The sequence below is a fragment of the Falco naumanni genome, chromosome 2, assembly GCF_017639655.2.
Source record: "Falco naumanni isolate bFalNau1 chromosome 2, bFalNau1.pat, whole genome shotgun sequence".
In the NCBI taxonomy this organism is placed as follows: domain Eukaryota; kingdom Metazoa; phylum Chordata; class Aves; order Falconiformes; family Falconidae; genus Falco; species Falco naumanni.
The window spans coordinates 29,457,788-29,481,097 of NC_054055.1; the positions used below are offsets into that span (position 1 = coordinate 29,457,788).

The 23,310-nt window shown below is 38.8% G+C and overlaps 1 protein-coding gene across 3 annotated transcripts; it reads right to left on the reverse strand.

Moving 5' to 3' along the window:
- Positions 1 to 1,613: 1,613 nt before the first annotated feature.
- Positions 1,614 to 23,240, reverse strand: PROSER1 (proline and serine rich 1). Of its 3 annotated transcripts, none has more exons than XM_040583748.1 (13): positions 23,138 to 23,240; positions 19,972 to 20,037; positions 19,179 to 19,247; positions 18,634 to 18,728; positions 16,056 to 16,149; positions 15,444 to 15,554; positions 14,663 to 14,746; positions 13,625 to 13,703; positions 11,296 to 11,391; positions 11,130 to 11,174; positions 6,876 to 8,634; positions 6,075 to 6,222; positions 1,614 to 1,932 (listed from the first exon to the last, which is right to left on the reverse strand). In XM_040583748.1, exons 1-13 carry the CDS (start codon positions 23,180 to 23,182, stop codon positions 1,927 to 1,929), a joined length of 2,697 nt encoding a protein of 898 aa, XP_040439682.1. In that variant the 5' UTR covers positions 23,183 to 23,240; the 3' UTR covers positions 1,614 to 1,926. The 3 variants fall into 3 exon arrangements, 2 of the variants coding, with proteins under 2 accessions (XP_040439682.1, XP_040439681.1); XM_040583747.1 differs by lacking the exon at positions 1,614 to 1,932 and adding an exon at positions 3,042 to 4,730; XR_005826333.1 differs by lacking the exon at positions 1,614 to 1,932 and having other exon boundaries at positions 6,109 to 6,222; positions 6,557 to 8,634.
- Positions 23,241 to 23,310: the final 70 nt, after the last annotated feature.

Here is a 23,310-nt window from a genome sequence, read left to right on the forward strand (position 1 = left end):
AAATTATTTCAGAACATAATATGTAAAACTACCCAACATATTTTTTTTTTCCATTTTAGAGCAACTCGGGTTTTATTGAAAATAACTTTATTCCAAGCCATTTGAACACCACAACCTACACAGCTGCTTCTACCATCATGGAGGAGCAAAACATCATAAAATCTAACAAAAATAATTGCTCCCTACTGTTTATTGGTAAGTCCCCGAGGTGCCTGTAAACATATCCCTTGAAAGGTGACTAAAGCAGATGGTGTTTTTCTTTTATATTCAGGAACATCACCATCACTGTGTAAGTTTCTCCCTGTTACTTAACTTCAGCTGTACTTTTATTCCCCGTTTCAAAAATCTGAAGTCAAAGGCAGAGCAATCTTAATCCTTTCTCCCTGGAGCTATACTGGGACACATGGATAACTCACGTCCCGGAGTGCTATAAAACACACAATAAAAAAAAAAAAATACTTGAGCACTCAGGGGCAAAACAGTTTACAAGCTGCAAGCTCATGGGTGCTGAACAGCCTGACAGCCCTGTATCACAGAGCAGTACCACAAAGAAACCCAGTTTGAGTCCACAGTCACTTTAGCAGGACTTATAAGCAACATTAGATCAATGTTCAGGTCAGTGGCAGTCCAACTCCTTCTGCAGCATGCTAACGTAGATAAAGCCTTCTATTCTGCAAACAGCACAAAGGCTCAGGTCAGGCATGATGATAAGGTGCTTACCTGGCAGCAGGCCACTCTCCATTTCTCTGCACCAGCTGCTACACTTGCAAAAGGCACCAGTCCTTTACAATTTCCCTGAAGTGTCCAGTTGCTCCCGCCTATCTCATCACCCAGCTGCAGTAACTTAATCCCACAGACCAAGCACCCACTTCAAAGTTTGTTAAAACCAGAATGGCAATTTTTACACACAGCCATTTCTAAACAGTGCCAATCCCAAAGGTATCGAAAGTCATCAGAGTCCACACATGAGATTTGCATATAACAAAAAGTTACAAGTTTCAGTTAAGCCTTTTCTGACCTTTTCAGGCCCACACCACATTCCTTCCCACACACTGGACTTTGGCCACTTCCTAAAGATTTCTCAGCCTTCTCCTTTCCTGGCCCTGAATTCTGTCCCCCAGACACCAGCCTATTTGCTTCAGGCCCATCATTCATTTCCCTCAGATCAAAATTTAGAAGGGACAGGACACAGAGCTGATTAACAGTACCATCTTATTGCTTGTAGGAACATCCCCATATTGCTCCTCCTCATGAAAATGGCATCAACTTTCAATAGCTGAAGAGTGGGAGATAACAGGAGGCACCCTTCAGCTACACTTCGCTAGAGCATGAGCAAATATGAGACAGTCAAAGGGATAGCTCCCATCTCAACCCAGAAAGGAAGGCAATTTGCAAGGAAGTAGGATCATTCATAACCTGAACAATTCTATTATTCTGTACTATGACGAGTTTCCTTCCAGGCCCAGCCAAACTCACAACACTCACTTGCAAACCAGAGGAAGAGTAGGACAGAAAATTGCTGTTTCTCCTGTACTCACTACAACTGCAATTACAGCACTTGAAAGAAATATTGAAACTTATATTTGCAAACACAATCCCAGTATGTTTAGATGTTTGGAATAAAGATTTTATTTCAAAGAACACTACACCTTATCTTTGCAGTCTGTCAACACAGCTGAAATACAGCAGTAATAGGCAACTTGAACAACAAAAAAATCATAGTCCAGAACTGAAGTCATACAGCAACAGCCTTTTCCCAGCACCGGCTCAGTGTAAGATCCAGCATGGTTTGCCTCAGGAGCACATTCTTCCTTGGCTTTTTAAAAATGGTGCTCAAGTAAGCATGAAAGAGCTCAGGACAAATCACCCCCTTCAGAAATTCCAAGGCTGGGTCACAGGAGTTTGCTGCAATGCAGAACACAGACTTTACTCCTGAAGAGAAAAAAATTAATAAAAAACAATTTTACATCAGGAGAAATATTTCAGAAGTTGCAATGTACCTTAATCCTAAGCACTGGGAAGTTCAATTTACAAAATCCTGCTCAATATGATTCACTAGGAACCAGAGAGTCCATTCTAGACAAACAAAACTTGACAGTTCAATGCTTCTTGGCTTATTTGTTCACTTGTCTAATACAAATGATCAGCTTCTACGTAAAACTACATCAGCTGTGCATGAAAGACTCTTTTCTGGGTAAAGTGACTAGACACCACTTTGCAACTGCATTGTTTCAGGAGAACAGCATTTAATGCAGTGGATATTCACTGCTTCTCACCTGTTTTCATTTGGAGAAACAGGGCTTCAGAGTCTCCTAGGTGTCTTTGAGTTGTCTAATCTTCAGACAGAAAACAACAACCCACAGCCCACGACCATTCCACAGACATTTTCAGAAACCAACTAAAAACTGCTTACTTTTTGATAAAACCCTGCATAACAGCTGATGTCTTGGTTTTGACAACAAGGTAATGTAGATTAGTTTGAACTTGGATTGCTTGATGGGGAAACAAGGACTCAAATCAGAGATCAAACTCAGCACCTCAGTAAGGTGACAGAACGCTTACTGACTTTGAACTACTTTACATTCACACCTACGAGACAAAAGCCAATTTGTTCTTGGCAAGATACCTATATTTTTATTTTCTCGTTCTCCAACTGATCTACAAATCTAGAAAGAACAAGTCAAGAAGGAAAGCATAATGAAAGATGGTAGAGATTTTTCCACATATTCCTTGAATCAAGATATAAGGCACAGATTTTAAAAGCAGTTCAGAGTGGAGAATAATCATTAGAATTCATCAGGTTTCACAAAATAAAAAAATTTAAAAGTGCAATACGTTTCTACCTTTATCTTCAAAGTAATACATACTTTTGACTATTAAAATGCAAGGCTACTGAATTGCTGACAAAGTACCAAGGACACTATTTTTTATCTAAACACTTCATAGGATATTTCTATTGCCACTTTTTAGGAAACCAATTATATAATTCACTATATAATCCTGCATCATAAAGAAACAGCATAAGCAAGATCAAACATTAGTAAGTGTCTTAGTAAAAACAAGTTTATTCATCTGTATTTTAGACAAATATGTAAATAGTCAGCAAAGCCTTTCTGACATGACTGTAAACTTTTTATTTAAAAAAATCGTGTTAAAAACCAATACAGGAATTTCCATTAATGTTCTAAAAAAGTCTGTTCACATCTTGAAAGAAAATACATTAGCAACATCTCCCAGCAGAATTAATCTTTAAAAAAGTAAAACTCTAGGTGCAGAGCTTTTCTACAGTATAGTATCCTCTACATTTTAATTTAATCACAGGATTGAATATCATTCATCTCTATTGTCTCTAGAACACGATCAAGAGTTTATCTTAAATAGATGATATTCAATGATGTGTTACACATTGCCACAGGTACTAACATTATTAGAAGAGTGCACAACCCAATTTCACTAACAAAGCAAGACCTTTCTATATGCTGTGTCATAATCCTTCCTAACCAATACAGTTAATTTAGCTCTATGCCTTTAAAATCATGTACATTTTCCAAGGAAAAATACTAAAAAAATCCATGGTCCAAATTCTGCTCCCATTTATATTCACAGGGTAACATAAGCACCATCAAGTTGTGGTTTATAGGTGAAAAGCATATAGAGAACCAGTTCATTTTTGAATATAAGGGAGAGAAGAACTTGACCCATGTCTGTAAACATTCACAAAAGTCTGCAGTCAAAAGTGCCAGATGGGCAGCCTATCCGCAGTACAATTATTTCATTTGCAGAGAGGTGTGGGGGCAGGGAGAATGTTATGGAACATTATTTTAGAGGCAAATTAAAATGCTTTTATTTACTTCAGAAAGACATATTCTCAGCTAGCTAAACCATACTCCATTAAAACATAATCCACTTCTACCCAAATACAGTAAAGCATCATTTCCTAGCTCTCCTGGTCAGATTCAGACAAAGGAGTATGCAATTCAGCAGCAAGCCTGTGACAGTATCTCAAAATGTAAGAAACCCCACACACCCCTCTGATCTAGCCTCCCCTTAACATTCTGCTGATGCTAACAGGAGATCCTCACACATCTAAGAAAAGATCCAAAGAACCATAAACTGATCTTGATCTATGCACACACAAGAAGTGTGTATCTGGACAAAAGATCGTCTACAGCTTTAAGTATCTAGTTTTAGTCTAGATCTCATTCTATATTAACCACATATACCATAGAAAACATAACAGGATAGGTTCTTATACACACTATTAAGTATACTTGTTCTCCCCATTTAGTTTAACAGCCATTTGCTCTATTTACATAAATGTCCATCTAAATGTTCCTGATCCTGTACAACACCGAACTTTCAACTCATAAGCTAAAAGGAGAGTCAAGGATGCTCAGCAATCCACAGGATCAGACCCTGAATCAATTGAATGCAATCACAAATCAGGTTTGACATCTGACACAATCTCCTGGAATCATTTTATCCTCATGTTTTCCCCCTCTTTCCCCAATTCAGACCATGCTCCCACTAATGCGGAGATAGCCTTCAAAGTGAATAGGATCATGCTCTGTCAAGCAACCACTGCAGTCTTTAAAAATGTCTGGGATTTATTGCCATCCACTCTGGGGCAGACTTGTCTGCAATGAAAATGGTGTTCCTGGTGTTGACGGATAGTTAGCAAAACCTTCAGGCTGAGCTGTATAGTTCTCCAGAGCAGAAGCAGAATGTGCCTTCAAGGAAGAGAAGAAGTTAGGGAACAGCATTGATAAAAACAAAGAAACAAACAAAAAACTGTATTAGGCAAAATTTCAGGCATAATACCAGTCCTACTCAAGCCAAAGCAAATAAAATATAATCTGAAGTGTGCAAAGAACAGAGATGAGCGATGCACCTGTATGCAGATGTTAAAATGTAGTGCAACTATTGCTCTGAAATACCAGAGAATGAGGAAAGCCGTTGGATTAAGAGGGAAAATGAGGAAGCATTAACAGCACACTTTCCAGTGGAGTAAGCACCAGCTGATTTGGAAGGCATAGCTTAATCAGGCGCTGTAGTACTTCACTGACTTCAAACTTTCTCTTCATTGCTTGAGTAAGCCAAGTGTTAATTTTAGCGAACAGAACTTGTAAACAAGAAAACTGATGTCTCCCTAATGCAATCTGCATACATAGATTTCTACAAATTACATAAATTCCTGAGCTGCAAAAGCAGCATAGCCTAGACAAAGTAATTTACTTCTTCCAGTCTATTTCCCCTGATATTCAAAAGGTACCTGACAATATCCTGCACATTGAACAGTACTTGAGACACATGCTCCATTTCACAAACTTATTGTGTCACAGAAGAAAGAAAACATTAAGTCAAGACACTCAACTGCCTCTTTCAGTATTTTGTAAAGAAGGACAAATTTCCTAACAGAATCCTTAATCTATACAGAGGCCGTATTTAACAAAAGGCAAACTGAACATCTAAATACAAACTCTGATGGTAATTTCAGTTAACTTGTGTAAGTCAATGACTGAAACAAGTTATTTCATGGACAAGAGAGATGATGAAACTAGACATCACCTAAAGCCACCTCAAGCTTCTATTACAATTGCAATTGTGGGAGCTATCACCAGAAAGGCACAACCACAGCAGAAACAAATTCAAGACAATCTGATTGTGCATGTAGAGGCACATACAACTCACAACAAAGTGGTTTTCCATGTAGAACTTTAAGTATTAAAGAGTCAGACAGGAAACGAGCACAAATTTTGCAACTACATGGTCAGCTCATTAGATTTAATCTAGCAAAAATTTCACTTGCAAGTCTTTTTTCTTTTACTCCTTCCCATTTTACAAGACTTTTCAAAAAGCATTTAATCCCATTCATGATGTCCAGAAGCACGGCACATTGGCCTTGAATAAGAAGTTAATGAGTTGTTCTTTATTATCACCCTTGTAATCGGTTCTCAAACAGGTTAGGAGTTTTAATCATTTACTGACTTAAACTAATCCCACTAAGTTAACACGCAAGTACGTGCTCAAATGATTACAGGAAGCAAAACAGTATTAAGAAATAGGCATGTTACCTGTAGTAGTGCTGACTGTGCTGCCGCACTATGCTGCAATTCCTGTAAGGAAGATTGTGCGGCACCTTGGGGAAAGCCAGGGATACCAGGGAGAGATAAAAGGCCAGGAAAAACTGCATTTCCTGGTGTCTGCAGTCCAGAAGTCAAGCTGAAAGAACGGCAAGATGCGGCTGTTATTAGGAACATCATGTTTTATCCTATGTTTCTCTCTCTACAAGCTTGTCTCTACAGAAGTTACAAACCCACCTCTTTTTCTAAACCTCATAAGGGCCAGAATTTCCAAACAGAAACCCAGTGTCTACCCACCTACAAATTATTCATGCACACACAAACCAAGACTGTCTGGAGCACAATTAAGAAGGGAACTCACAAATTTCTGTACCTTGGCTGTGCCTACAATTTGCACAGAAAAAAACTTTACAAAGTCAATGCTGAGTACTTCCTTAAAACATAGGAACATCTACGATATTGTCTGCTATTACCTGGATGTGTCAATGGATGCCCACGTGGAATCCATTCTTGTAAAAGCCTAGGAGGTGCCAAGTATCCTTATCTGGGAAATAAGATCACTCAGCACCTCACTGGATTAGACTGTTGTAACAGGGACTACCGAGGACAACCTATTTAGTAACTACTCTATCAGTTTCTAAAGACGGGTGGAAATCTGCTGGTGAACTAACTTTAAAAATTAACTGTAATTATGAACTATGGGTGAAAATAATGTCTATGCCTCAGTAAAATCAGTGTTTCGCTCAAGAGAAAAAGAAACAGTTCTGACCTCCTTCAGAAACAGAAACATACCCAGCCTGTGCAACAAGTGCAGAGTTGAAGTTTGAGCTAAAGGCCGAGGCAAACCCTGGCAGGACCGGAGCCGGAGATGGGGCTGTGGCAGCTGCCGGCAACGGTGCAACTGCTGCTACTGCAGAAGATGCCTGGAGGCCAGGGAAAGAAGGGAGAGCAGGAGTGACAGAGGGTGTGTTAGAGACAGGAAAACCAGGGAAGGATGGGTTTGATGATCCCAGAGGTCCCTGGGCAACAGAAAAAAGGGAAGGGACGGCACTGGACAAGTTAAGCGAGAAGGGTGGAGCAGAGACTGCTGCTGAGGCGGCGAGTCCTGAGAGTACGGCGGCGGTGGAATTCACATGAGGGGCAGACACAGCTGAAGCGGTTGTAGACGGAGTAGCTAACAAAGACCCTGGCAGAGTGACGGGTGGTGTAAGTGCTGGATTACCAGTAAAAGCAAAGTTACTGGTTAGAGACGTAAAAGGAGGAAGTCCATTGAACACAGGGGCAATGGGAGCAGAGGAGCCATGTGGGGCGAGGGAAATGGAAGCCAGAGAACTGGAGTTGTTTAGGGGAGCACTCAAAGAGGAGAGACCCGATAGCGCCGGATTCAGCGAACTGGGCAAACTGACTGGCACCGAAGCTGCTGAGGTGTATGCACGCCCGAGCGCTGACAGTCCTATAGTGCCATGAGAAGGGCTAGCCGAATGAGAAGGACCTTTGAAGGCCGAGAGGGTAGGACTCATGGGTTCTGTTTTGACCAGAACTGGGATACTTGTGGCAGCTGGGGCTGATGAGAGCTGCTGATCAGAATTAGTAGGGCTTGCGCCATGCAAGAGGGAGGCTGATGAGCCACAGTTGACTGGCATAATTGATGGCGAAGTGGCTAAAGGTGACTGTGCAGGCAATGTTGGAGGAGTGGAACTAGAATTGGCTACAGATGGGGATGGAAGACCTGGAAAAATGGCCAGCCCGGGCGTGGAGGAACACTGTGAGGTGGGGGTGGCTGATGGGGTGTAACATTTGTTGACAGAGGAAGTGGGAGGGTCAGAGCTTTGATTAGCAAGAGCAGATAAAGAAGCAAGCTCACTTGTCATAGCAGAAGGTAAAGCAGATGAATTGATTAATGAAGTGTCATTTGATGTCAGAAATCCCTTTAAGACAGACAAAATCGGGTTAGGCAAGCTAAGCGAACCAGGAATGGTAGTGGCAGGAGGATTAGCAATTGTAGATGGAACAGGACTAGAAATCCCTTGGGCGTTGGGCGTCAAGGACAAAGGGAGGCCGGCAAAAACTGATGACAATGGAGCGGGGTTATTAGCAGAAGCGATTGAAGAGGTTGCAGAAAATGGGAGGCCAGCAAATGGTGCTGTAGCAGATGCGAAAGCTTCACTAGGAGCAGGTGTGGCACACGGTGTGGAAGAACCTTGCGGAGCTGGCGTAGCAGTGGGTATAGAAGCCAGCCCAGAAAAAACTGCAGGGATAGGGGTAGAGGTTGCACTGTGAACAGATGTGACAGGAACACCAGGCAATGAAAGGGATTTGATGACAGTGGGGGTTGGGGTGGATGGCTGAGATGTATGGATGGAAGAGACCTGTCCTGGGAAAACAGGAAGGACAGGGGTAGACATGTTCATCCCAGAGATGAGTGGAGTTGCAGGTGCTAATGGATGGCTTATTGCCTTGACAGGTGATGGGGTAGGGACTGGAGTAGCAGCAGGTGTTGAAGGATTAGAACCATGAGGAGTAAAGAGCTGATTCGCTTGTGCAGAAAAAGCTGCAAAGAAACAAAACTGGTAAGAATACTTGAAACTGTCAGAAATGTTTGAAATCAACACAAACACATTTTATACAGCATTTCAAAATATGATACACAGGCAACAGCTAACACACAATGTCTGTAAACAATGAACACTGAAGTCTATGAAAACAAAACAAAAAGGTACATACAAACACATCACGCAAGTTGCACATCATGTAGGCTAACACTCCTCTTTAAAACACTCTGTGACATCTGCTACATCTCTTCATGATCTCATGCAAGACAGTTAGATACTCAAATACACTCCATAAGAATGTCTACGTGATACAGGTAAATACCCTCCCTCTGGTCACTAACATCTGGCAGTACCCAAACCAGACCTAATATTCCATCGGCATCAGATCACCTGGGCTCCTCTGCATCCACTCTCACTGAAGGCCAGAATTTCCTTCAGAACCAGTTAATTCAATGTATCAGGATTTCAAAGAAGTTTAGTCAACAACTGAAGAAAGCTGATTTCAGGTGCTGGTATTTTTCTTTCCTTCAAAATCAGGTCATTCTCTTCACTGTGTTTCCTTCAGATTTTGATTCTAAGAAGGTACACTTTTAAATTCATGTATCACACTACAGTATTAAACTAACATTGGCACTTGACTTTATCAACAAATATTTCTGTAAGTCTTTAGTCAGGTGTCTATAACTGAGGCAAGCACCTGCCACTAGGAATATCACTTTGTAAGGCTGATACAAGCTAAGTCAGAGACATCAGTCAGTCTGGAAGAAAAGAGGGGAAAACAGGCAGGCACACCGCAAATGGGGATGTGGAGGTTAATGGAAAGAAGCTGCATTTATGAACACTGTCATGTCAACAGCCTTGACATGCCTCTATCTGTGGAACATGTGGAATATGAATGTGTTAATCATTCCTTGCAAACAACCCTTGTGCTGTATTTTACTTAAAAAATAACCTGTTCAACTGTAAGCACATCACTGATCCAACCAGTCAAACTCATTACCCATAAGTCTGTAACAGCTTAAATTTCTCTCTTGCCCAAATTCTACATAAACACACACAAACCCCAAACCAGAATCTTTCAAAACCTGGACATAAACTGATATGAGAAACTCCTGTGTATCTTGAAAGCCTAAAACCCAGTAACTTTACAAAAAAACTATTTCATTTTACATATTCTTTTCCAAAAATCTAGACCAGGGGTCCTCAAACTGTTTAACCAGGGGGCCGGCGCGCGGATGCCGTGGCAGGCAGTCATCTGCGGCTGCTTGGTTTCCCCCCCCAACCCCTGGGGGGGGTGGTGTGTGTGTCTGTAAATACCGGGGGCCAGATTGAGGACCCTGGGGGGCCGTATCCAGCCAACGGGCCGTAGTTTGAGGACCCCTGATCCAGACCCAGACTGCTTGGCTCCGGATTCTGTTCTTTCCTCGTCTTATTTCCAGGCTGAAGACCCTCCTAAATATCACAGTTGTTAATCCTGACAGCCAAGATAATCACCAGAGAAATACAGCTGCAATAGAGCCCAGGGCTGTTACTGAATTTCTCCTCCTAAGAGATGTTATTTCTTACACCGTATTCATTTAACTACATAAACTAGCTTGTAAGTACATGCACACTAAAAGGGGTATATACGGATAAAGTGATTCTTTGAAACAGCAGCATTTCTGTAGAACCATCCCTGGGCATCAAGGAGAAAAAACAAAACTTAACTTTTTTAGTCCTAGAAATGTTTAGAGGAGCTAAACTTATCACAGTCATTTTATCTGTTTTGGGTATTTGTTAATATGCCTGACTCAAAGGTCAGTAGATTCTCAGTTGCTATTTGTCAAACCTAACAAAGTATTACAGAAGTCTTTGTATACATAGCTCATAATGGGATTAATATTATTTTGTACTAAGTGTACAAAGCATATGAAGTACCATACAAATAGAGACAACAAAAAAAAAAAAAGCACAACTCTCTCTTCTGAAAAAAGAACTGGATTTTAAAGGGTAAGACAAAAGTGCAGGTAGACATAGTTGGATGCAAGTCTGGGATAAGACACCCTACACACAGATTTAAACAAACAATAAATAACCCGTCTCTCCCGTATTCCTAGCTTCCCATTGCAACTAATATATGAAATTGAAATGCAAATGAGTTTTCAAATAGATGTCCAGAGTTTTAACTGAAAAGATATTACTGAAGTGCTTCAGTGCACTACATTGCAAAGCGTATTTTTGGTTTTTTACATAATTTCTCACACACTTATATGCTGAAGATGTTAAAACTTTAGTGAGCTAACCCAACAGGCTGAATTTTAATATTTCAATGCTTCTAAGTGCCAAATGCCTGAGATGATTTTTTCCTCCACTCTCAAGGGGTCCTATTCCAACAGCAGTTAAATACTTAGAGGCTTATGAAAATCCCACTAAACAATTGAGTTCTTTACATTTTCTAAACAAGTAACAAAGATACAATCAACACAAAAAATCCCCCTGTGGATTTGCAATTTACCTTGATTTTGGGAAGGTTTTGCCTGGCCAGAAAGGTCCTCATTTTCTAAACAAGGAATAACAGCTTGTTATTTAAAAGCAAATCAAACTCCATCAGTGAATGATCCATTCACAACAATGAATTAGAAAAAACGCCATCAACATTCTTAAAGGTATGCATGCTTTACCTGATACCACTTGATTAGCAGTGTATGGCGGAGGAGCTGGTAAGCCTGGAGCTATGACATTAGCCATTGGAACTAAGCCAGCATTGTTGTAAGCACCTAAAATAACAAATGCAATACAAATCTCAGTTGTCAGAAGAAACTGTATCTAAATGAACCGGTGTCCTTTCCTTTAAAAGAACATTTCCAAGACTGTAAGACATTCCTTCACCAAAAAGCCAGATCAGTTAATCATCCAGGCTGGATGCTGACTTTTGCCAATGTCTGCCTGAATGGCGTGCATTGTGATCCAAATTTTAGTAAGGGTAGTTCTCTTGAAAAAGACTGAAAAAGTCAGCTTTCAATTGCTTTCAGTTCCATTTTGCCTGAAAAACTCAAAGGAGAAGAGTGATTCAGAGTGTCTGCAGTGTTTTTTGTTTTTTTTCTATTCCTAACTTAAAGGCTGTTGCAACTCTACCTTTAACATTAAAGCCTTGACAAACAAAAGACCAAAACCAGCCCTCTAACACTAATCAGAAAATTCAGAGAAAAAAATCTCTAATACTTAGCCTATCATTCTTCAATATTTCTTTAACTGATAAGAAATTCAAGTGGGTTAGCAAATTATTTTAATATAAAATACTTATTTTACTTGACACATAGAACCCCACCATTTTCCTTCCTTATTCTTTGAGGCAACTCTAACTGTTGCATTGCTGTGGTATACAGTTCTGATGAAGCACAGAATTGAAATCACAGGAACATATATATATACACTTCACAGTGGTCCTGAATGAATATTCTAAGAGCATAAGAATGTACATTTCATGGGAAAAGGTAGCACTTGAACAATACTTAAAGTGCAGTAATTTGTCATAAACAACTCCTTTCTGATTTCACACTTTCATAATAGTTCTACCTAATGTTAAGATTTCTTGCATGACAACTCTTGGCTGAAAATCAATCATTGTGTCACCCAGGAAATGTTAAACCAACACATATAAGAGGCAGAAAACAAAACATCATTCTGACCATCACTTTAAAACAATCACATTCAATAGTTTAGGTCAGCATCTGCAATCTCATTAAACACATTTTTATATATGTAAATATATATTATCAATTATGAGTTCCGTTGTCACAAGTTTGTTAAAGAAACATGCAGCCTAATAAGGCCTTTAAACCTCAAAAGCTGTTTCATATCCTAAAATGAACTCATACTTACATCCAGTCACAGGACAAATTTTGTGTCCTAACTTACTTTGGATAGGATTTGTATAATATAAATTTGGGCTAGCCTGCAAATTTCCTGTATGTTTTTCTGGGGAGCAAGTAATTTCTAAAGCGCAAATCTTCAGACTTACTTTAGCCACCAATAGTGCCCATTTTTCTGAACTGACTATAAAGAGACTTGCAGGCATCAAGGCGGTTAGATGACTCACCCATCAACATGCACTAAGAGCTCTACCATGCTTTCTTATCAAATACCTTAAAAACTCCCTGAAACCCCTAACATCAGTGAAAAGCAAGCCTCCTAAACAGAGCACTCCTTGTTTTGCAGTACAGAATTGCACAATTAGGAAAAGCTTTCAGTTGCTGCTCAGAAAGACCAGAGTCTGACTACATTAGTACTCCAACTTCTTCCAACGAAATGGCAACTGCCTTGCTCCCTTCCAACAATGTCTGGAATCAAATAACTGATGCACAGCAGAGCAAAGAGAAAGGAGTTTATGAAGAAAGACTCAACGTTACCTAAGGCACAAGGATAGGAACAGTCAGACCAAACACAGGAAAAGGTGATCGCTATGTTCCTTCTGAGCCTGAAATCTACATGCTTAAACTTTTCTTTTAGAAAACTATTTTCTCTCCATAGTGATGGAGAGAAAGTAAAGCTGAAGGCAACTAAGAAACAGATTACCCCTTCAACTGAGGAACAGATTACTGTTCCTACGTATTTCCACCCAAATGCAGGTCCGTGCCTGACCATATCCTAAGTTTGGTACAACAGCAACAAGTCAACAGACTTGTCAACCCAAAACATTACAACAATGACACAGCCCTAGTCTTGTCTACATGCACAATGCCTCCCATAAAAGAAATAGTCTGTCATCAGAACAGGATTGTGAATTTTCCTTATGATGAATGTTGGAAAAAGAAGTCAATAAATTCCTCTTTTTATCAACTCTTGCAGTCATGACAGGAAAAGGTAGAAACCAGTACCCAAAGCAGGCTTAGGGAGCACAAGCCAATTCCAGATATGTTCATGGTCAGTGAAACTGACACTTGACACTTTTTAATTAAAAGGCAAATGGATGAAACAATAGCATCAAGCAAAAACACATAGAAGCCTTACTTGGTGCAATAGTTGCATGTGGCCGACATGGTGGGATGGGGTATGGAACTGGTTTGTGTGGGTTGTAGGTTGATGGAGCCTACATAAACAAAAAACAAACGGAAGAAGCAATAGTGAAAGCATTACCTAATGTTCCTCAGACAAAAGGCTAACATTCAGATACTAGTACAGACAGCTGTTCTTCACTGGAAAATTATGCTAGAGCAAACTGTTTCATAATATCTGTAATAGTGACTGAAAATATTTCATTCTTTCTGAAAAGAATGAAACAAACATCACCAGCACAACTTCAGATTTTGATTTAATACTGAACAGAGGTGGGAAAGGGAACTTCTTCCTGCCTTGTAGTTTTCACACTGTGCAGTCTTGGAGTGACTTCTCATTTTAAAGATTTAGCACATTTAAAACTAACAAAGAGTTATGAAAATACCTGTCCCTTTACAATAATACATCTTAGTGAGAAATATCTCATAATAAAAGTGAAAATACAACATCTGGGCAATGTTTCAAAGTGTTATCAGGTCCATTGAAAGTTTGTCCCATATGCTTAAAAATCTTGAAATACAGATCAGCTGTGTTGTTAAGAAACAAGAACCTCCTTCTAAGGCACTGCTGTAATTCAAGTTTCCAAGATGCAGGCATCTTTGATTGTTCATGTGGGAAACCCTCAGACTGTAATAAAAAATTGCATATACTGGTATCTAAAACTGCCACTAGCTCATCATGGACTACCAAAAATGCTTTTAGTTTGCTCTTCTGCTACTGCAATTTAAATTCTGCCTTCAAATGCACACACACTGTATCCACTAGAGAATTCTATCCCCCAGATATATAAATTACAGCTTCTTTTCAAGTTAAATAAAAAAATACTAGGTCATATTATCTTCCATTACAGAAGTTAAGCTTTGTTTAAATTGCTGCTGTACCATCTTCTCGCAACAAACCAACATTTTGTATCGAAGTCTCATTGAACTGGCTGGTGATTGTATTATTTATTTATTTTTAAGTTTCAATTATTCATTCATTTATTAGACATACTGGTTTGGATGGTCCGAGTATACGAGCTGCTATTCCCTTTCCTTCGTTCGTACATTCTTCTGTGTCCTTTTTGATAGGGGTTCCCTGAAACAAAGAAAATTAAACTGTTAATTTAGAAGGGAATCTTGCTACAGAATTTCTGACATATTTGATTTTTTTTTTCTAAACTACATTCAAGCTTTTGAATATTCTGAAAGTGATTTTTCTTGGGAAAAAGAAACTGTGTTCTAGACTTGTAAAACTTTACGTAAGAGCATTCCAATAGCTTAATTTATAACACTGAGCTTTTCTAAAGAGACACATATTAAACAGTCCATGTTTTTGACATAATTAGAATTCTGCATTTTGATTTGTGGACATGATAACTTACATTTTGCAATCCCTTAAGTGTTCACAGGAAATACTTAACATGTTTGTTCAAGAATTACTCTAGGATTAGCAGTAGTGTACTGTAGTGACCATATTAGTTCATCTCATCAACCTACCAGTAAGGTTTTTTACACCTCTCCTACTTCTGCCAAATATTGCTGGAGTTTACAATGTTTTCCTTATATGAACAATGTCTTATTTATGCAGTAATTTTTACTCGAAGCAACACAGAAAGAATGGGGAAATAGAAATAATGCAAGTTCCCTACAAATGTGGAATGAGTGAATACAAAAAACCCATTGATTTTAATTCCACTCCTCCTTCTATATATATGAATCCTGGTTTTGGTTATACTATAATGTATCCTAAATCAAGGATGCTGTGAAAAGCAATACCATAGGATCATGCTTACTGGGAAAATTCCATTTATGCGGCTTGGTTTGCCCTTGGGATAAGGGTTGCCAGGAATCATGCCACAGGATGATATCATAGCATGAGGAGCCTTACAGCCCGTTTTTGAAGCCTGCAAAATAATCAAGAAAGGACATTATTTGCTATCAAATTCAATGCTTTAAAGAAATTAATTACTATTTCGTAACATTTAGACTGCATGAATCAACCTACATGGAACAATTCAGAGCTCTGTCTCAAAGCTTCTTTCCAAATAGTCCAAACAGCATGAGGTTCTGCCAAAGTCACCTATGTTTTGAATAACCCTGTTCAGATCACCTCTGATTCTACTGAATTTGGGGTTAAGCACTTGGTATTCTCCAAAACAAATTTACTGGTTTTTTTCAGCATCGGGTGCAATCCTGTACCCTTTTCCATATGATCCCAATGCCTAACAAACTTCTCTTTTTTTTGCACATGTATTACACATAGCACTTATTGCAGCTGCTTCTTTCTGTCTTCCACCAGTAGTTTCCAGAAGTCTTCATGGTAAGTCCTGACCCCATAACGACCATAAGAATGGAAACAATACTGTATTTGACAGAATCAAGGACACTAGGAGTATCTTGACTACCTGTTCAAGAATTCTTCTGCATCTTTTCTTCTCTGACATATTAATTCTGAACAGATCTTCAATAAGGCGATAATTCTGAGCATCAACAATGTTGCTATAAATAAAGACATTGACAGATGATTACTGCCATTCTATATGCTATTAGAAACAATGCACTACTGAAAAGTGATCAACACTTACTCAGCCAGTACCCAACAGTACATTAAAAAAACATTAATAGTTCATATAATACTATTATTATTATTAAAGTAAACCCCCCAGGCTTAAATATTAACTTCATACCTGTAAATAAAGCATGATATTAGAATTAAGTATCAATACAGAACAACGGACAATGATGGCTAAACTTTATGGCAAAAATTACTATGTTGACAAAATTAATTTTGCATCACAACAGTTCACTAGAAAGCTTTAATTTGATACTAGCACACAATTCCGAGCACAGCAGAAAACCTGCAGCTACTCAGTTTGCCCCTGTTTCTTTCTAGACTGGCAGAGAAACAAATTTTCATCTTATTTGCTCTAGAATGAAAAAGATTAATTAAACTCCTGACAATTCTCTCCATGCTCTGCAGAGCTAGTGAAACCTCTCACATAGTTCCAAAAAGTACCCTTCTTTCTCCTTGCTCCCCTCCCAAAAATAGCACTAGACACACCAAAGATAACAACAAAATGTGCAAGTACAAGGACCCTAATGCCTGATTCTACCTGCCTTTTCCAAAACCTTGACCACAGTACCTTTACTGCTGTCAAACACTACCTGCCCCATCCAAACTGCTGAAAATAATATAATCCCAAAAAGGAGGACTTCTCACAGGAGGATACTAGAAGAAATGGAATCAGCAGAATGTTGAATGAAGACATGAAAAATGCCTCAAAGAATGCTATTAAAATGTGAATGACCTTTCAGCTTTGTTCTCTAGTTTTGATTAGCAAAGTAGTACATAGATTTGGGTTAGGATTTCTATACCATGACTCCCTTATGCTCTTGCACTGTAGAAATTCAACAGCTACAGAAGTTACCACACTTTGCCCCCACACCAGCCAAAGTGTAGCAACTGAAGAGTCTATGAGCTCCAATTCTCATTTCAAGAAGCAGAACTGGTTAGTTTAATGGGCCGCTGAACTTCCTTTAGGCTGTCCTGGTTTCACCTGCATAAGAGTTAATCTTCTCAGTAGCTGGTGCAGTGCTGTGTTTCAGATCTGGTGTCAGAACAGTGTTGATAACAGATGGTTTTAGTTGTTGCCAGGTAATGTTTATACTAAATCAAGGACTTTTCAGTTTCTCAGGCCTTGCCAGTGAGAGGGCTGGAGGGGCACAAGAAATTGGGAGGGGACACAGCCAGGACAGTTCACCCAATGTAGCCAAAGGGGTATCCTGTACCATAGAACACCATCCTCAGTATATACATCAGAGAGAGTTGGCTGGGGCCTGCCAATCACTGCTGCACATCAGTCAGCAGGTGGTGAGCAATTGTATTTTGCATCACTTGCTTTTTCTCCCTTCCCTTTGGATGTTATTCCTCTCTCCTTCTCCCTCCTTTTAATTATAATTGTTGCTGCTGTTATTATTATTAGTAGTAGCAGTATGATCATCATTGGTTTGGTTTTTTTTCCCTTCTCCTATTTTATTATTTTATTTTCATAATTAAATTGGTTTTGAGTTTTGCGTTCCCTTCCGATTCTCCTCCCCATCCCTTGGGGGAGGGAGCAGGCAAGCAAGCAGCTGCGTGTTACTTCGTTTCTGGCTGGGGTTAAACCACAACAGCCACCCTGTTTTGTTTTGGTCTGAAAGAGCATTCATACAGTTTCTTAAAGCTCAACTCGAAAAGCAAGATCATGTCTGTATCTTCAGTCTTATGTGTTTTACAGATATGTCATGAATTTATATGCTGCAAAATGTTCAAGCTGGCTGTAATATAAGTCTGTAATAATAATTCATAGGCAAGGCAGACATACTCAATGCAAAAAAAACCCGACCCAAAACAGAACACTTCACATAGCCCTAAACCAGACAGAAAAGTTCCAATATAAATGTATGTAGATGGCATTTTGCAGCTGTGTTTAGTAAAAAAACCAATATTTCGTGTAAACATAAATTTAGAATATCTATACATCTTTTACAGACATTAGATGTGTAAATCAAGTATGTCAATTTAAGAGAACTACCTACTTATCTCATTTTTACATATCTAATATTTAGAAGGCTTTCAAATGCAAAAGGGTCAATTCTCAGAATACTCTGGTCTCAAGCCTTTTACATTTCAGTGAGCAAAAATAATCTTAAGGCCCTCTTCATTCTCTACAAGATCTGAAAAACACCGTAAAAACACTGGCAAAGTGGCAGTTTTCCAGCAGGCAGAAGCCCACACAGCAGCATGTTCAAGATTCAGATGACCTATGGAATTTTCCACAACGTCTACTTCTAATTCCTCTCTTTACAGCCCCATCAATAATGGATTTGTGCTTTACCTTAACTGGCCACAGTGCTTCCTTCTGGAAGTATCTCAGGTTTTATATACTCAAACACTGGTAAAAACAATACAAGTTAAGGAAATGCAACATGAGAGATACTTACGAAGCTAAGATTTCAAGTGCAATAAGTTTATCTTTACTGAATGTGAAGCAGTTGAGAATGTTAACCATTTTCGATGCCGGAACTGCCACTATTTTCTGACAAGTATGCAAGAAAGAAAAAACGTGTGTATAAAATAAGGCAGTACAATTATTTCAAACTCACAATGCAATTCAGTAACAGCTTCATATCATGTATTTTTCAGTAACCATTTAATATTCTCTCCCTCCCACTGGGAAGAAGACTCTATATGCTAAATTCTGAACAAGCAACTCCAAAAAAGCACTTGCCAAAAGCAAAGAAATCAGGGAAGTTAACAATAGTTACAATGGGCTACATCTATTCTTGTGATACACAGGAAAGTAAAAGGTACTTTAATCAGAAAAGATACCCTGATTGTACGTATGAAGTTTTATATTTTCATACCACTGAAAGAGATGAAGATAAAAGGGTACACTGACCCATCAGTTGCAAAAGTAGACTTCACAAAACTAAAATGAGATTAAGAAGGCAAATTTACTCCACAAAATTATGTCATAAGAACTTACATGTTGTAAAGCCTTTATTGCCTTGAGCTGTGGTTCAGCCCAGGAGAAGTACCTCAGTAACTCAACAACCTGCAACAGAAAGACCTCCGATCAATCTTTCTTATATATCAAAAAAATCAAGCTAACAGCATCAGTATGACCTTTCCATTTCTGGAATACAGTGATATACTGCTAAAAACCACATCTGTCTGCAATGTTTGATTATCAGTGCCTACAGGCATCTACTGTTCTTTTTATTGCTAAGTATGCACCTAAAAATTCAGTGTGATGAGATGCAGTTTTTTCTATGGAAATATTGAAAAATAGATACTTACTCCTCTCTATATATGTGCACAATGATTGCCACAGTATTAGAATTAAAAAAAAAAAAAAAAAGTCTTTCTGAATAAGCTTATGAACATTCAGTATCTCAAACAGTATATTCACCCAACATCCACAAAAAAAACCACCCAGAAGAAACAGGAAAAAAATCTACATAGTATCAAAACTGGATACTTTTAACTACATGCTAGTTTAGAAAATACATGCAAAATAATCCTAAATTCCATTACAAGAAATGTTTCCGATTTTCCCCACATGACAAGGATGAAAATGTAATCATTTTGATAATAAAAACAAATTGGAAGATTTTTTAACAGTTTCATGCTGATATAATAATGAGAACTTAAATCTCCTCAGTTAATAAAAAAGCTAATATGATTAGCCTTGGTATAACTGGAGACACTGTCCTTCTGAATTACTGAATACACAAATTAAAAACTCCCACTAAACCCATGACAGTGTTGACTTTTACCTGTTCACTAGAGAAGTATCCATGAACATATTCAATAGCTTTTAATTTGTACTCAGTCAATACAGCCTAGAAGATAGAGAAAAAAAGATGTATAATTAGTCCCTCAAAAATTGTAATTATAGTACAACCATCTGCTAGGCTAATCCATTAATCTAAAAAAATCTGACCTTATGAAGTGACATTTGCATCAATTACATTGCAATATTCTAAAGTAACAGTATACTCCTTAGATTATTGAGAGTACAATGAAAAGCAGAGATGCAATTTAATTCTTCTGTTAAAAAAAACACTCGTTTTCTGATTTATTTCATTTTGCTTTTTTTTTGTTTGTTTAAAACTGTACTGAGAGAAGACCATCATCCCTCTTCCTTTTGCCTTGAAGGTTTACATCAACTTTACGTTAAACAAGATAACACAGTTGATGATTCACACAATCTCTGTATGTTCCCTGTAAAATAATTAGCAAAGCACCTTATTTCAGTGAATTTATGAAGAGACTGGAGAACAAGTCTCTACAGACAGAATTAAGTATACAACAAAGCTTCCTCCAGAGGCTGATGTTGTCTTATCATTACCTTACCACAGTTCAAAACTTAATACACAATCCTACAAAACAAAGGAAGCAGAGTAGTTTAACCCAGTACCGGCCACCACTTTTCAATCAATGGCAAGACAGTTTTGCTCATAACTTAACAAAATTAGATAGTCACGTGGGCTATCTAATACCCAGGGCTTCCTCCCTCTTCTCATACCCGGCTCGATGAGAAAGGTACAAGATGTAAATACAGTTAACAACTGAATTCCTGCCCCAAACTAGTGCAAACACCTGTCTTCCCCAATTTCCAAGGCCCTCACCTATTGCTAGCTCTCATGCTTTTTCTCAACTCACCTCCAGCTTCACCCACAGCCATTTCTATCTTCTTCCCAATAGCCCTAAAAACCTATCCCTATTCCTTCTTTTCTTTTTGTTCTTGCACTTCCACACAGACAGACGTGAAGCTCTCCATCACTGCAACCCATTCCTTCCTGTACCTCATTAAGACACATTACCAGAAATGTTGAAGTCACAGGGGAAAAAGAACTTCCCTCTTCATGCTCATTTTTTCTCCTCTCCCTTCCTGCTCTTTACATATTTCTGAAAAAAGCCTGCTATGTCTTATAGCAACTTCTTTACCAAAACAAATGTCACTCTTCATCCTTAAATCAACAACTGAATGAGTTTATAATAAAAACACAAACAGAAAGCACTGCTCTGTATATTTATGAAAAACAAACAAAGCCCCAGTCTGATAATAATTGTAACTATATGCAGGGAAAGACAGAACTAAGCTACACATTAAGACATCTAAATAATTGTTCCTGCTAATTGTAGGACTGAAAATGGAACACACCAACACAACTGACCTGTGAATCACATAATAAAACAAGGTTCTACCAGTGAGCTAGAAATTAAGTTTAAACAAAGACCTAGCAACAAAGACACAAAATAAGCATTTGGAAAATGAACATTATACTGCAATAGCACAGCTAGTATTAACACAGCACAGCACTGATCCTTATATCAACAGTAATTTATGTTTACAGGAATACAGGCAGATAGCATAAGGAAATGTAATTGCCTAAAATCACATGTCAAAACCCTTTTGTTTGAAGTCTTTAGTAATCACAGAGCGTACTCTCAAGGGCCGCACTGCAGTAGTAATATTTGAAATATTACTCCCTCCCACCATCAATTCTCACAGAAAATACTGATGTGCAAGTTGTTCCTTGATTTTTGCCCCCAGATTTTCCATAAAAATTCTTAAGGTTGGGAGGGAAGTCCACACCCTGAACATCTCAGGCTGTCATGTTTTCAGCTGGTTACGCAGCATGGCACATACCTGTTTTATAAAGGAGAATTTATGACCATGACCTTACTAAAAAATGCCAGTAAGTGCAGCTGTGATAGAAAAACCTGAGGCTTTTGAGCACAGCTGTTTGTATCTCAATATATTCCAAAATTATACTACTACAACTGCAGCCATCACTGCATGTCATGCTGAAGAGGAGCTGAACTGAAACTCAGCTCCGTAGCACCCAAGTCGAAATAAAGGAATCTACTTCACCTACACAACCCATCGTAACAAAAAACACCCATCAGAAAAATGCTAAGGATTCCCTTCCTACCATAAGGCAATCTTATCCAGAACAAGCCCTTCATTTTCACACCAGGACATCTTAAGCAGGATATATCACATTCTGCTGTGACACTTAAATCACCTCTGCTTAACTACAGCAAAATGTGACATCCCAGGTTTGTACCTCCCACATAAGGTAAGAAACCATTAATCGCAGAGGTTCTGGTTTTACTATCTCCTTTTCTACTTCCAGTATTTGGGGAACTGTCGCAACCACTAATGTCTAGCTCTCCTGTTAAAAGCAGGCCTCTGTGCAGGAAGAAACAAGCGACATGCCAAACGTCGGGAAGCCCAGGTTTGTACCCCTGCTTCCCACAAATAGCAGGCATTTTGCTCAGCCCGTTTCGCAGTTCAAGAGCATACAGCAAACCCCAGGGTTTCACATCTCGAAGGAAGAAGGTGTGCACACACTCCTGAGCAACGTGAGATGTGGCTTTGAACAAGGACAGCAGAGCACAGCTTTGAAATCAGCCCTCTCACGTCACATTCGTGTGCTCTAACTCCTAAACCATCACATGAAAGGCAGATACCTCGCACCGAAAGTCCCAGTCTCCGGTCAGGCCAAGCAAACGCAGCCCCTCCGCCCAAATAAGAGCTACTTAGTTATTTTGGCTTTCCTTCCTCATCCTCCTTGATAATAAAAATGCTGTGATAAAATTTCTTCAAGTGCTTATTTCAAATGAGTGCTCTTCAAGCACAGGGTCCCAGCTCAGTGGTAGCGGTCTGGACATTCAATCTCAGTTTTCTGAGAAAATACAAACATCTCAAAGAGAACAAGCATGTCCCAGCAGCTTTACCCTGTAATATCTGACATAAAAAAATCGAGGATACACCAGCAACACAGGATTACAGTTCATACAGGTGAAATTTAGTCTTTATTGAACACTGAAGTGATTATTAAAGAACAAAAACACCTGACCTGGTGTGTTCATCAAAAGAAATATTCTGTCATCAAATCGTGAAAACTAACATGCAAAACGAGAAGTTACCTTTCTAATTTCATCCAGCACGGTTTCAAATGATTTCTTATCCATCTTTATTAGTTCATTCAATGCAGCTACTTAAACGTGAAGGGAAGAAAAAATATCCAGGCCAAAGACTCAGAATTTTTAAACATACAGGAAAAAAATATATATAAAAAAGAAGCAGCAGGGGAAGAAAA